Below are 15,838 nucleotides of genomic sequence, written 5' to 3' on the forward strand. Positions count from 1 at the left end.
ACTTTGGGGTCTAGCAGCTCACAAGGCTCTTAAAAACAGTTACATGATTTACTATTTCAGACAAGAGAGTTTTGGGGGGAGGGGGTTGCCTGTATGATTCATACATATTCTGGAAAAGGTCATTAGAGTTGACCCATTTGCAGTCATGAAAGCTTTGTTTTCCCCTCCTGCTTTTTGTATCCAGAGTGCCTATCGAGTGTTTACCAACAGCACCTGCTTAAAGCATATGATTCTAAAGATCCGCAGAGATGCTCGGAATTTTGAGCGGTATCAGCACAACAGGGACCTGGTAAATTTCATCAACATGTTTGCTGACACACGGCTGGAGCTTCCCCGCGGCTGGGAGATCAAAACTGATCAACAAGGCAAGGTACAATAATTTATACAATATTGAGTTCTCATATTCAAATGTATTAGCTTTGAAGTTTGTGCTTTATTCTCAGATGTCTCCTCCTGAGTCATTCAGTGGCATACACATTAATAGGCTAAGTATATGAATTTGGGGACCTGAATACATTTACAGGACACAATTGCCAGTGCTGGCTGTCTACAGGCAATCAGGCCGCTGAGCAGTCACAAAGGACAAGTGGACCACAAGCACCTCAGTCTGTGGAGGTGGTCCAAAGGGCCACAATAAATGTGATAATGTGTACCCCTGTAAGCCCCTGCATGTGCTGCTAATAGAAAAGTTCACCTTCCCCATTGGGGTAGAAAAACAGCTAACACATAAATCACAAGCCACAGCACAAAGCTAGAAGAAGAAACACAGCATATAGGTAATAGAACGCAAATGGCTGCACGTAACTCGCTACACGTAACACAGGTTCCCAGCGCACACAGGGGCTTTTGCAACAATGCAACGGCCGTGGGTGGGAATCAAAGCTGCGTGCAAGTGCAACAACTTGAAATGTCCTTTTATGCATATGATTGGTCTAACAACTTGAATGAGGTAATGATGTATATGACTGGTGGAAATTGAAATGCTTTGTAAAAACTTATGTAAAAACTCTTGCCACTAGGAGAGGGTCCAGACTTTGCGGAACATACCCCACTGGATCAATAAATGGCTGGACTTTATCTCCTCCCAGCTCCTGGGTCTTATTGACAAGAGACTTAGAGGGTTTTGTAGGGTTTGACCCCTTGCAACAAGCCCACACCTGAACATCTAATTGTTCAAATGGAAGAGCCAGGCAAGATGCCTTAGAGGACCATGCAGAATCCTGCTGAATACATTGTTTACTCTGGTTGCTTTATCAGTATTATAATCATTGTTCTTTTCCAACATTATTTTATTACAGTCCTTCTTTGTTGACCACAACAGCCGTGCTACTACTTTCATTGATCCCAGGATCCCACTTCAAAATGGCCGCCTACCCAATCATCTGACTCACAGACAGCATCTTCAGCGACTCCGCAGCTACAGTGCTGGAGAGGTATGTTTTCTTGCTCTAATTCATTAGGATTTCTGGATAAATGGGTATATTCACAACAAAGCAATTTCTTCGCATTCACCTTGCTAGCTTTATAATTTGTAGGAAGTGGCTGGATATGTAATAAATTATATTGTGGCCTGAAACCTGGGAGGGAGAATGATGATGAATTAGAATTCAGATACATATACCCTGTTAACTGAACCCCTATCCAGCCCATTCAATACCTGTTAGATACCAGGAGCAGGCTATACTCACCCTGACACGGTCTAGTAAGAAAAGAAAAATTCCAGAAGATTAAATGTTATGGATTAAGCCATATTGGGGAAGGGGCAAGAAGGCATATCGTAGTGATAAAGAAAGACAGAGCTTGCCCAGCTATGAGTTGCCAGTGTGGTACAAAAAATAAATGACATTATAAACAGCTGCAGATATTAGCTTCAGCACAGCTATCAATACCTCTTGCAGCCTTCATATCTTGTAAAGTGATTAGAACAGATTTATATCTGCTTGTTTCCAAGCAATTCATTTGCTGGCTGTCAACAGCAGATTGTATCTTGGCTGTTGAGTCCTGGAAGACTTGCTCCCTGCCTTGCAGTCCTTTCCCACGAGGCATGGGAAGGAGGGGCCCTGACTGACTCCAGCTACAAAAGCTGAGGCTGTTGAATACACTCTGGGACTGCGGTATGGTTTAGGAGTTTTGGGAGGTGGAGGGTTGCGGGGTGAGTTGTTGCTATTATTGATTTTTTTTTTTTGTATCTTAACTTTTAGATCTTCTTATGATTTATGTGGCAATTGTTTAATTTGCTTGTGTACCTTTTGATGTTTTATTTATTGTTTATGACTACTTTTGTAATGTGCTTTTTTCCATGTTGTAAGCCACCTTGAGCATGGAAAGGCAGCATACAAATAAAATGATGGATGCATGCATGTTTTTATTTGCAGCTGCCTGTCCTTAGGGTTGGTGCTGCCCGTCCACAGATTATACAGTTGCCTGGGTTTTCTGTAGAATGCACAACTTCAGGGTGTGGGTCCTTCTGTCATTCACAAAACACAGAGACACAAAGCACAGGCCTTTGTGGGAACACCAACCGTTCTGGCCTGGAGAACATTGGCATAGTAGCTGGATGGGCCATAAGACAGTTCGAACAAAGTAGGAGCAGCTAATTAAGGAAGGCCAGAAAAACATAAAAGACTCCTTGGTACCTCCGGGCTTTTTGGGTGAGGGAGTCTCTTAGACCCATCCTTCCGACACATGCTCAGCGTCCAGCCTTCATTGCAGCATGCAGTTCTCCAACATTTCTTAGAAGCCGGGGTTCACTAATTCTTCTTTCCTTTGTGTATTATTCCCCCTGTCTCAAATTGCAAAGAAATATTATGGTTGGAAGCCGGGATCTTACCTTTTACCAGCTTTGTCATCTTTGTTGTTCAGGTGAACTATGGGCTTTGTTCTGCAATCTTTCTGTGACAATTTTCATGTTGGTTTGTTAAGTGCTTAAATCTATCTGAACACAATAGGAATAACTCCACTGAGACCCATATAATGGTGCCTATCACATACAAAAGAGAGGGAATCAAAAGCAGGCAGTTTCCTTTCTTAGCAGACAGTACACAGCGTGTTTATATTTTAAATAGTAGGCAACATCTTTTTAAAATTCTCTCATTAGTGTGCAGCAATTTCTTTTTCAACACATACGTTGCTATATTTGCTGGTTCCTCATTACCTATATGCTACATGTATATTCTCCTTTTCAGAAGTGATTTGTCACATTTAGCTACTTTTTATAAATACATAATTAAAAAGAGCTGGTGCTTTACTGTGATACAGAGATTGAATAGGTACACCTGAAACCTTGAATTTAACACCAACTCCTTGAATATGTGCATTTTCTTATTGCAATAATGCTCAAATGCCGTAGATAACTATTAATATTTTTGATTTTGAAAAATCAGCTGTCTGAGGCTGAAAACCTGCACACAGAATGAGTGGCCCTGATCCAAATGGGAAGTCCATAGCTATTGAGGCTGCATACATCCTCTTCAGAAAGCAGTGATACTTAATCATCTGCTGGCAAGGAGGGAGGAGGAGTAGAGCAGCTAAATTCAGCCCCTCTTCCTTTACCTCCCAACAGATGTTTGGTGAGATTACAGTTCTTTGAAAAGAATTTACTGCATACAGTCTTGTCTACTGGATAAAGGATTGGAGTTGAATGCCTGGTTGTTATGTATGTAGGCGGCTGGAAGCACATGCATATTGTGTCTGCCTGGATTAGTATATGACTGGGATTTATGGACAAGTAAAGCATAAGAGGGGATGCGGGTGGTGCTGTGGGTAAAACCTCAGCGCCTAGGGCTTGCCGATCGAAAGGTCGGCGGTTCGAATCCCCGCGGCGGGGTGCGCTCCCGTTGCTCGGTCCCAGCGCCTGCCAACCTAGCAGTTCGAAAGCACCCCCGGGTGCAAGTAGATAAATAGGGACCGCTTACTAGCGGGAAGGTAAACGGCTCGCCAGAATAGCTTCGTCACACTGGCCACGTGACCCGAAAGTGTCTGCGGACAGCGCTGGCCCCCGGCCTCTAGAGTGAGATGAGCGCACAACCCTAGAGTCTGTCAAGACTGGCCTGTACGGGCAGGGGTACCTTTACCTTTAAAGCATAAGAACGTAAGAAGAGCCTTCTAGATCAGGCCAGTAGCCCATCTAGTCCAGAGCCCTCTTCTCACAGATGCCTGTGAGAAACCCGCAAGCAAGACCTGAGCAGAAAGAGCGTATGCCTGTCTTGTGGAAGATCACAGGCCTCATGGCTAGGAGCCACTGATGTCTACAGTGCAGGAGTGCAGCTAAACTCCGGTCATTAGTAACATTATCTTTCAATTAATAACATAATGGTACTCTTCATGTTTTTCAAATCCTATTTCAGAACTGAGGTTGATAACCATCAAACACTTTTTCCTGTTCTACCTATAGTCCAACAGGTAAACATTACTTGCCTGTATGTACACACAGAGAGAAAAACACCAACAACTATTTATGAAATCACACAAAGTATTTTACTAGCAACCCCTCAGTCAGTCGAGTGTGAGACTCTTAATCTCAGGGCAAATCGCACCTCCCTCCCCCACACCTTGGGCAAAAGATTGTACAGGGCTGGACTAGATGATCCTTGGGGTCCCTTCCAACACTACAATTCTATGGTTCTATCCCTCTAGGCATCAGAGGTCTCTCGAAACAGAGGAGTTTCTCTGTTGTCCAGGCCAGGCAACAGTCTTGTAACCGCAATTCGAAATCAGCACCACCATGAGTCTTTACCTCTGGGTATGTATGGTTGCTTTTCAATGAGTTTACATTGTCGCTCTTTATAAGTCTCTCACCACAGGAAGAAAACAGCACCTTGCGTATTTTTTGTGTATTCTTGTTTTTTCATTGTGCTCCTATGCAGAGAAAGAGAGGGTGAATGGCTGAAGCAAGTCTCTCAGCTCCATTGGAGTGGGTGGGTGTCTCACATCTCGGTTTGCAAAGCAAAAGGAGTGGGCAGGAGAAGGATTGAGTCCTCCCTCCTGCCGGCTGCTTTTCCCCTCCAAATCATAGCTTCCCTCCTTCTTTGTTGCAGCTTTTCAGCATTCACTCAGGTTCCTAGATCTACACCTTTTGGTGAGCGTTTGCTTCAAGCCCTTTATACGCAAGTCACTTCGAACACATGATGAAGTGGGATAAAAGGGCTTTATCCCTTAGGTGAGGTAGCCTGGACGGCTCTAGGAATTTCCAGGAGTATTTTAAAACCCACCGCCCAAGAAGCAGGCCTTCTTCAGCTGAGCTTTCATTGGCTTGTATCTCTCCACACCTTTACCTGTTAAACCTGCTTTCCTTCCCCAAGTGTCTTGGAGAAGAGCGAAAGGTTGCAGGAGGGAAGCGTTCCCTGAAGCCTAGAAATTGCCAAGGGACTGCCTGGTGGGTGGCAAATGATGTCAAAAGCATCATTTGTTTAAACAAGGGAATCCTAGGTTGGATTATAAATCCCTTATTTCCTTGGCAGAAAATGGGACGTACAGTGTCCTTTGCATCCATACATATGGGCATTCCAGAGTATTCCTATATGGAGTATTCCTATATGCACTAGGAAGCGACTATTCTATTACAGTGATATATATGTATCTGTATTGTACATGTGTACGTGAAGGAGCAACTCCACCCCCGTCGTTCAGCCCAGACACTGAGGTCCAGCTCTGAGGTCCTTCTGGCAGTTCCCTTGCTGCGAGAAGTGAAGCTTGGTAGTCTCACCCACCCTGTGGAATGCCCTCCTGACAGATGTCAAAGAGTTAAACAACCATATAATTTTTGTAGACTTTTAAAGGCAGCCTTGCTTCAGGAAGTTTTTAATGTTTAATGTTTTATTCTGCTTTTGTATATGCTGGAAGCTGCCCAGAGTGGATGGGGCAACCCAGTCAGATGGGCGGGGTGATGGCGGCGGTGGTGGTGGTGGTGTGTGTGTGTGTGTGTGTGTGTGTGTGTGTTCTCCCCAGAATCCTGGTAAGCAGTGTATCTTTTAGAATAGGTTTCATTATTTGTTAAACAAAATTTATTTACTTACTTTACATGTTACCTTTTCTACCAAGGCACCCAAGTGCTTTAATGTTTAAAAATGCTAAAACAACAGAATAAGTCTTTAACTGAAATTTCCATAATGTTTGTGTTCTTTCCCCCAATCCAGCATACAATGATAAAATTGTTGCATTTCTACGCCAGCCCAACATTTTTGAAATGCTGCAGGAGCGTCAGCCAAGTTTGGCAAGAAATCATGCACTCAGGTACAGCTTTCTGTAGTTAAATTATTTCATACTTTTGCTGCATGTAAAATGCGAGGACCCATAGATTGGTGCTAGAATGGGCTTTACATGCACAAGGTCACAGATTCATTCACTGGCATCTCCAGTTTAAGCAAGATCTCTGCTATATATAAAGGATCTATATGGAAAATATTGTTGACTACTAATACAGATATTTTAGCGGCAAAGCATTATGTGCTGAAAAGCAGATTTTAAGCAATGCTTATAACAGCAGAATAACCCCCAGTCATGCATAGTCTAATAAACCTCTTGTTCCGGTGTATAAATATAATCAAAAAACCCTAGATACTTGAGTCGCAACTTGGATACTTGAGCCAAACACAGCCCAACAGCCACATATTATGGTTGGGGCAAGGTGATTAATTATTATCATTTTTATTATTTATTAAATTTCTATACCACCTTTCAGCCAAGGATCACAGGGCTGTTTACTGTATAAAAACAGAAAATACATAAAATAAAAACAAAACAGTAACTCCCCCCCCCCCCCAAGTTTAAAAGGCCATAGATTGTTTCATTAGCCAAAGGCCTGGGGAAACAGGAGTGGTTTGCCTGGCAGCTTCAATTTGTTGGCTCTTATCCAGTCCATTACTGAGGCAAGACAATGGTCCAGCACATCCGCTGCCACAGATGCAGATGAAAAGGAAAAGTAGAGCTTTGTGTCATCAGGATATTGCTGACAACATACTCCAACAACCCAGATGACTCCACTCAGTGTTTCATGAAGATGTTGAACAGATAGAGTTGAGCCCTGTGGAACCCCACATTGAAAGCTCCATGGGGCTGAAAAGCACTCCCCAAGCATCACCCTCTGGAAACGACCATCCAAGTAGGACCAGAACCACCACAAAAGGGTGCCACTTACCCCTAACTCACAGCCGCTCCAGAAGGATACTGTGGTTGATGGTATTGAAAGCCATTGAGAAGTTGATGAGAGGACACATTTTCCCTGTCTCTCTCCTGACATAGATCATCCTACAGGGCAACCAAAGCAGTTTCTGTGCCAAAACTGGGCCTAAGCTCCCAGCTGAAATGGATCTAGAAAATCAGTTTCCTCCAATAGAACCTTAACACACACACACAACCGTAGAAACTCCATTGTTGCCGTCCTAGACAGGCAGCAAAAGCAGGAGGTTTATTGAATGGGCTCTCACACGCACATGGTGGAATGAATTGGGATTTTCAGAGAGACCCTGAGCTGATGGAAGTAGCATTACTTAACTGTCACCTGTCAAGGATGTAAATTTTTGCAAACTCCACTGTGGTCTAGGCTATCAATAAATTCTGTTTTATTACAAATATAAAAAAGAATATCCAGATTTTCATAGTGAGATTTTTTCCCCACCCCTGCCCAATTTCATTCTCTCCCCATTCTCTCAATTTTTTTCTAGCCTTGCTTGCCAATTTGTCTTATTTAGTTCTGTAAACTAGTCAAAAGAGACTTTACTTTGGCTCCAGCAACAGAAATCTTCTTACTAAAATATACAAGTCAATAATTCCTGCTGCATTTAAAATGAACATTTCTGTAGGCACCATCAAATTATTCCAGTTTGTTTTTTTAAAAACAACAACACCCTGACCTAAGTAATAGTTCTCCCTTCCTCAAAGAAGTAAAAACCCTTGTATCTTCTTTTTAGCAATGAACAGATTTGACTATTACAAGGCTGAGACAACCTAGGAGGTTTGTAATGGGATTTGTAACATGATCCATTCATCTTTAGGTCATTTTCTTCAACTTGCATCTTAGGTCACTGGTGGCCAAAGGCCTCTGGTTGTCCAGCAGACTGGTTTTAATAAAAATTCCCACTGGCCTTTTCTTCCATGGTATACAACACATTAATCCTGAATTGCATAAAACGAAGGATTCTGGGTGCCTCATGCCAAGCTTATTCTTTCACTTGACATGGTTCCACTGAATTTGCTCCCATGCTCTAAGCCAAATTGCTTGCTAGACAAAAGTGAGCATCTCGAAAAAACCTTAGTTCCAGTTCAAAGTATTCCAAGGAGGGGGTGATTGGCAGCAGAAAAACAACAAGGAATTATGCTTCGCCTTTCTTCCACTCACTGCTCTTCCACTAGCTCATCCCCCACCACCACCACCATGGGGGTAAATGTATGTTAGACCCTTGTATCTGAGATAAACAAAGGCCTAGAAACCCAGTAGGAGTAAAAACTGTCCGCAGAGGGAGAGCTCTTGCAGGAGAGTTAGGCACCCTCTCTCTCCAGTGCAGACTGCTTTTCCTCTGCAAATCACTCTTCCTATTTCAGAACTGGGAAACTGGCTGCTAAGCTAACATTACATGCAATTGCAGCATTAAAAGGTGGGCCCTTGGTGATTGCTATTTTGGATACACAATTTTGCTTCAGAAAAAGAAATGAGCCTTATCATCCCCTTGAGATTGCCAGGCTACAGGCGGCAGAGAAGGGGGAAAGCCATGGCACACAGAAATTTGCCTACTTTCCCCCATTTCTGTGCCCTCCTGTGTCTCCCTGCCACCACCAGGACTGTGAAATTCCATACACGACTTCCAGGTCTTACAAAGCCTTCTACTCCTGTTGCCTTTTCTTACCTTTTCCTCAAGTATCTTTCTTTTTCCTTACACTTCCTTCAGGTTCTTCTTTTTCAACCCCTTTCTCACTCTGTACCTCCTCTTTAGCCTTTGAGCATCTTGCCTCCTTACTTCCTTGGGTTTTCTCCCCATTCTTCAGCCTTCTTTGAAATGTTTCTCACATTTATAGCTAATGCTCACGTGAGGTTTTAATTTCAGACAATCTGACATCATTCCCTTCTCTGACACATTCTGGACTGCAAACAAAATCCAATGGAATATAAATTGATTTCACTCAAGACATTGATTATAGCATTCAGATTATTTCTCAGCACTAGCTATTTTTTATATTGGCTTTTTGAAGAGAAACAGAATTGGTGTTGCAGAAACCAGGTACATCTATGTTTTCCTTAGTACCATTGCAACTTCCTTCTGTGTTGCTCACTTTACAGGGAAAAGATCCACTACATTCGGACAGAAGGTACACATGGGCTTGAGAAGTTGTCCTGTGATGCAGATTTAGTAATACTACTGAGGTAATAAAATTGGCAATAACTGTATACTTTTCATCCCGCTTCTAAGCAGTCACTTCCAGCTGCTTCCCAACAAGACACACCCCAAATCTCAGGGAATTTCTATGTATGTATCAAGCACAACTGAGAGAATATCGGCGCTGAGTTCCTTATAAGAGAGGCAAGAACATCTCTAGAATTAATGCAACTTGTAAATTGGCTTTTAAAAAATCTAGATCTACCTCAGATAAAATGAAAATATTGGCAAAGGTTTGTCTGTATTTCATACTTCTAGGTTATTATAGCCATATTAGTCATACTCTGAGCAGCGCCATTGAAATAAATAACATCTACTCTGAGTATTACTCAGTTGGCTATCAACTGATGTCCTCCTTTGATAGTTTTCTGATATAAAAAGGCTTCTCTTGTCCAATTGTTAGACCTAGGTATGGGGCAGCCTGGAGCCTATGCCCAACTCACAGAAAAGGATAGACTGAAAAAGCTAGGTCTAAGGGAACCTCAGTCATCTCATGACAGTTCAGGGAGTGGGGCTCAGGCATTATTTATCGTTTGTAGAGCTGACTGAGTAGGAGGAGGAAGTGTGGCAGCACCTACACTTTAGAACTCCCTGCCTACTGATATCAAGGCAGGTGTTTTCACTCTATTCTTTTTGACACCTGCTGAAGACATTCTTATTTGGTTTAGAAAGTTTGTATGCGTTTTAATCTGTATTAGTCTATTGTGGTTTTAACTGTATTTTTAAAATTGTATTTGTAATTTTTTAAAGTGATAATTTTATTGTTTAATCTTTTTTGAGGCTATTTCCTACAGATTGCAGTTGAATCCTGAGAAGACAGTAGTACTGTTTTTGGGGGCCTGGGGGTGGGCGGCTGTGGGGGACTCCATGGTCCTGAATGGGACAACTGTGCCCCTGAAGGACCAGGTGCGCAGCCTGGGAGTCATTTTGTACTCACAGCTGTCCATGGAAGCGCAGGTCAATTCTGTGTCCAGGGCAGCTGTCTGCCAGCTCCATCTGGTACGCAGGATGAGACCCTACCTGCCCACAGACTGTCTCACCAGAGTGGTCTGCTTGTTTTGGGGGAGTGACTGCTCAGGGCTGGAGGGGATTTGAAACTCTAAAAACAGATTTTAATCAATAGAATGCTCCCTATTAAAACATAACAAAGTGGTGGACAAATTAATTATTGTAGTTCACAGATTCCCCAAACTGCCTATTTGTGTGCATTTAAGCTTCTCCCATTTCTCACCTTGCCAGCCTTTTTGAAGAAGACGTTATGTCTTACATCCCTCTTCAAGCAGCTTTCCATCCTGGCTACAGCTTTTCTCCTCGCTGTTCACCCTGCTCATCACCTCAGAATTCTCCAGGTACAGCACTGGGAAATAATATTATCTGGTCAGATGCTTGTTTCTTGTTTCTCAAAATGTTTTGTGTGATAGAAGAAGGGGGGGCTACCATGTTGTCCATCCCCCCCTTAAGTGGCTATATTTTTATTTCAAGATATGTTGCTAGAAGTATGTAAACAGAGAATAAAAGCACTTTTGAAGCAATGGAGTGGGGGAGATAATGGAGTAGGGAAGATTCAGCGGGCGTCCCATGCATGTGTCCCTTTGGGTGCAAAAAAAGCAGATATCCCCCCACCCACCCACCCACTTTGTATCTCTACAGGGCAGATACATGAACGATAAATGTACTGCAACCCCCCCCCCCAACCACATCTAGTTTGGCCCTAAAAAATCTTAAGGAAACTAACATGGTGAGTATTCTGATGGAAAGAAATCCTTTTGAAGCCCTTCAACAGCCCCACATGCTCCCCTAGGCAATTGTGTGTCAGCTTCCAAACATTTGAAACAGGCCGTATGTTGTCCCTGTGAAATAAATGTGTTTGGTGCCTTAGCAAATGTTGATGGAGAACATTGCTTGTACGAAGTTGCAAGGCTTCTTTAAATCTTCTGTTTTCCCCTCCTAAGGCCTCCAGCGGGCCAGTGCAAGAGCCCCTTCTCCTTACAGGAGAGATTTTGAAGCCAAGCTTCGCAACTTTTACCGAAAACTAGAAGCCAAAGGATTTGGTCAGGGACCAGGTAAAATTAAGTAAGTGTGTGTTATTGAACCCTTTCTTTTTCTTTTTATTATTTTCCTGAGGACAAGTAAAAAGGGGGGAGGGGGCCCTGTTGGGAATGTTTACAGTTTAAATAGCAGAGACAAATCAAGGATAGGACACAAAGGAAAGGGAAAAATATGCATCTTATGATCTTTGAGCATTCAGGATGGGTAGGTTGGGGCATAAGAAGCAAGAAACATCTCCCACTCATCATGTGTCATCTAGGGGGGGGGATGCTAGTGGTGTGTTAATGGTATGTTGGTGATTTGTGGTCCATTGTTCTGAATGTAGGCTGCTCCTGATCAAAAGAGATCACAGAGCCACTAGTTGACTGGGGTGAGGAAAGCGGGGAGGGCTCCTAGCCCAACAAACCAGACATCCTTCTTCCCTGGACAGTCCTGCTTCTGGCAATTGTGCAGCTGAAGCACACGTGCTCAGAGAAAATGCTGCTGCTGCTGCTGCTGTCTTTTACTCAAAACATTCACTCAAAATTGTGCAACCGGGCAAGAATTCTAACCCATCAAAATTCTAATAACAAGTCCAGAAGTTAAATTCATGTTGTATATAGATGCTGTGTATATTGACTTTCATCGCTGATACTTGGGCCAAACTAAAATATTACACGTAAGTAAGGAGAATTGAATGTATTTAAAGCTGTTTCTCCCTGGGAGTAGCTTTATCCATGGAGACAGGATTTTCAGCATAAGAACATAAGAATAGTCTTTCGGATCAGGCTGTTCCCACAGCATCCATTTCTCCCATGCTTTCTACGCATGGGTTCAAGCAGTTTTCTGTTTGCCCTGCTGCTTTCCCCAGGCAAACCCTCTCTTTAATGCTGAATCAGAACAAACATCAATCTGCCGAAAACCCGACTGACGTTTGCTACAGTTGAGCAGTAAAGAGAGGGTTTCCCGCGGGGAAAGTGGTGGGACAAGAGGAAGTCTGGATGAGCCATCACTGCTCCTGGGGGCATGAGTTCCACAGTTTTACTATGCAGTGGCAGAGGAAGGGAGCGGAGGAGCGGTCCACCCCAGGTGCCATCTCTAAGGGGGGTGACAAGAAGGCTCCCTGTGGGGGGCTCACACTGCCGCTGCCATCGCACACGTGGAGGATCCTCCGCTCGCAGCTGCAGCGGAGGGATCCCACCACCATCCATACAGCACTTGAGCAGCACCGTCGGCAAACCGCCCTTTGGCGCATGCGCGGTGCCACTACATGCTGTGCATGCTACATACGGCACGTGCACATGTGCGCAGTACATAGTGGCACACACACATGCACCAGGGGGGCGGTTTGCCACGCTCCTGACACCCCGTACCGGGGGCCGGTTAGCCTTCCCTTGCCCCTGTGACTATGCACTGTGTGAAGAAGGACCTTCGTTTATCTGTCCTGACTCTTCCATAGAAGTGGAGAGTCTCCTGCGAGGTGTCAGGCAGTGCTCAATAATAAATACATTTCCAGAGCCCCATAGAGAACACCCTGTTGGGAAAATGTTTATCTGAGTGTTTATTGTTGTTTTAATTTTGATTTTATGTAATTGTTGCATGTCATATGTTCTAATGTAAACAAAGATATATCTCAATTCAACCATGTTAAGCAGTATAAAGATGAAAATGAATAAAAACAAAAGAAAGAAAGCTCTCCTGGGAGGAATAGTAGTCGAAAGATGATAGGCATGAAAAGATTTAAACTCTCCTTCTCCCCGATTATTCAGTGCAAATTGACCCTCTCAAATCTGCTTTCCCTATGAGAAAGGAGCTTTTGTGGCTTAAAGACATGCATTGCGGAGTAGCTGATAGTTTGTCTCCCAGCCCCAACACCTTGGGCTTTAGTGGCCTTTTAGGCACCCACCAGTATTGAAAAGCAAGGCTTTCATAAAGCTTTTTATTTCTCAGTATTCCTTTCCATGCTTTCTGAATATTTTGGGATCTGACCTCTATAATTTTCTGATGCTGGGCTGTGCAGTTCACATTCTGAGTGGTTTGGCAGCAGACTTGCCTATCTATACCCTTTTCCAAGGGATAGTCAGAAATACACAATGCCTCAGCCTTGAAAGTTCAGGCTGGCTTCTGTCCCAAACCACTTTCATAGCTTTGAAAACTAAACAATTAAATCTAGACGAGTGTCATGGGCAGAATATGCTACCCTGAGCCAGGAGGAGCCCTAATTGCTGATTACTTGCTTATGCCATCTGATCTTGCTATGCAGGTTCAAGGGGAGAATCCAGAAAAGGGTAATGTTCTGTTCCTAAAAGGGCTGCATTGATTGAAATATTATTGAACACTTGAGTGCTTCTATTGAAGGGGAGCTGAAAAGAATGTGAAATTAGACCATTCCAATTCTGTATTTTAAAATAAGCATTTCGTATACATGTCAGATACTTTTCGAAAACCTTTCTCCATATCTAATACATTTATGAGAATGTTGAAGGTTGTAGGCATACTATAGGACATGTTCAGGCATTGCAATCTGGGAAGACATTTCAGTTTGATAGGATATGAATATTAAAGAATCTTGTATGCCTCTGTTATCAGCTGAAACACTGTACTTATTCTGGAGCCATGGTAGTTTGAAAAGAGCCAGTGTGGTGTAGTGGTTAGAGTCCTGGGAGGCCAGGATTCAAATCCCCCCTCGGCCATAAAGTTCAGTGAGTGACCTTGACCCCAGTCACTGCCTCTTGCCTTAACCTACCTCCCAGGGTTGTTGTTGTGATTAAATAATGGGGGGGGGGGGGCAACCATGTATGCCACCTTGAGCTCCTTGGTCAAAAAAAGGTAGGATGCGAATGCAATAAATAATAAAGCCAATATCAGTCGCCTAAAGGCCTCCTTCTACAGTAGGTGCTGGCACAGCCCCTCATAATCAGGTGGGCTAATGAAAAGCCCAACATAGAAAGCCCATACGCCTCAACATTCTTCAGATGAAAATAGGGACATTTCTCAATCCCTCCTTGACCCCAACCCCTGAGCATTTCCTGTCAGAAGAAGGGTGGGTGCCACCACTATACACAAATGGGACACAGCACACACTCCAATATCCTGAGAAAATTCTTTAATCCCAATCTTATTTTATTATTTGGTAGATTTAGAAAAAGAAAAACATACACCAATACAAATAAAATTTAGAAAGCAGCAGGATTAAATGCAGACACACAAAGCATAAAAAAGACTCCTTATGCTCCACTCTGCTCCCCCTTCTTTTCTTTTTAAAAAAATATATTTTAGGTTTCAAAAGTTTACAAATTTGATACATATTTTCCCAATTCACATTCATTTCAGATTTGACTTCCCCTCCACCCCTCCATTGTTTTCCCTTGTTTTCTAAAATTGCTGCATATTATGATTATTCTACGTCATATATATTCTCCAGCACATATTTTACTGCTTTTCTTCATTCAGATCTGACCTGCGTCTTTACATGTTTACAATAATTCTTTCAATGTTCAACAAAGGGTTTCCAATCCTCCGTATAGTCTGCATCTTCTTGATCTCTATTTGTTATAGATTTGCCAAATAGGCATATTCAGTCAGTTTTGACTGCCACTCTTCTTTCGCTCTGCTCCCCCTTTCTTCCCACCCTGCACTCTGCCTGCCCCTCAGAGCCAGAGCATCACCCAGGGCTGGGCCTTAGTGGTGGCAGCCCCTTCTTGGCAGCTCTCCTGCAGCCACTATGAGCTGCCCAAGGGAGGAGGCCAGCAGCAGCCATGGAGAGGCAACAGGATGCTCCCTCACAGCAGCTACTGCCACCATCGCTCAGGACAAGCGCTGGCTCATCCTCCTCCCCAAGCTCGGCACTGGTAGTGCTGGTAGGGGGATAGGGACATTCTGGCATTGAATCTGAAGCTGGGATGGCTTTCATAATTCCAGGACTATCCCTGGAAAATTGGGGCACTTGGAGGGTATGGAGCCCCCCCCCCCCAATGTCCTCATATGCCAATAAAACTAGGAATGAAACCAGCTGAAAATCTGTTCTGATATTTTGATCCCTGCTTCTGATGTTTACAGTTCTGTATGTTGCAATTTTTCAAGCCTCTTTAGGACCCAGATGTGGTGAAAAATGGTCCTTACTTTTTAAATCTATAACATCAACCCAGGTGTGGTTATTAGCAGCTCTCTGGAGCAAGCACAGTGATATCAGCTTTATTTGGTCAGTGCTAATTTCCCAAGCAAGACATACTCGCTTGTGAGTAATTTCGTAAGCTTACCTTTAACTGTGAACTGAGTGAATTTCTCCCCCAAAATGAATTATGCAGAAAACTGCATACTTCTCACACACTTTTCACATTGGTTCTCTGCAAAGAACTTTTGCTATGACATCTGAATTAAGCCACTGTCTGCCCATTTTTATTTCTATTGAACTTTTTAATGATGGAAAATAATGGGTCAAA

General features: G+C 43.3%; 1 protein-coding gene across 5 annotated transcripts in view; it reads left to right on the forward strand.

The window, feature by feature from the left end:
• Positions 1-15,838, forward strand: part of HECW1 (HECT, C2 and WW domain containing E3 ubiquitin protein ligase 1) — a 200,355-nt gene that overhangs the window by 157,224 nt on the left and 27,293 nt on the right. For all 5 annotated transcript variants that reach the window (XM_028749807.2, XM_028749810.2, XM_028749812.2 and 2 more), the window contains 7 exons: positions 185-370; positions 1,299-1,433; positions 4,636-4,741; positions 6,135-6,231; positions 9,272-9,355; positions 10,608-10,717; positions 11,321-11,441. In XM_028749807.2, the coding sequence (XP_028605640.2) occupies positions 185-370; positions 1,299-1,433; positions 4,636-4,741; positions 6,135-6,231; positions 9,272-9,355; positions 10,608-10,717; positions 11,321-11,441 (839 nt within the window). The remainder of the gene's footprint in view (positions 1-184; positions 371-1,298; positions 1,434-4,635; positions 4,742-6,134; positions 6,232-9,271; positions 9,356-10,607; positions 10,718-11,320; positions 11,442-15,838) is intronic.

Source organism: Podarcis muralis, chromosome 12 (assembly GCF_964188315.1).
Source record: "Podarcis muralis chromosome 12, rPodMur119.hap1.1, whole genome shotgun sequence".
In the NCBI taxonomy this organism is placed as follows: Eukaryota; Metazoa; Chordata; class Lepidosauria; order Squamata; family Lacertidae; genus Podarcis; species Podarcis muralis.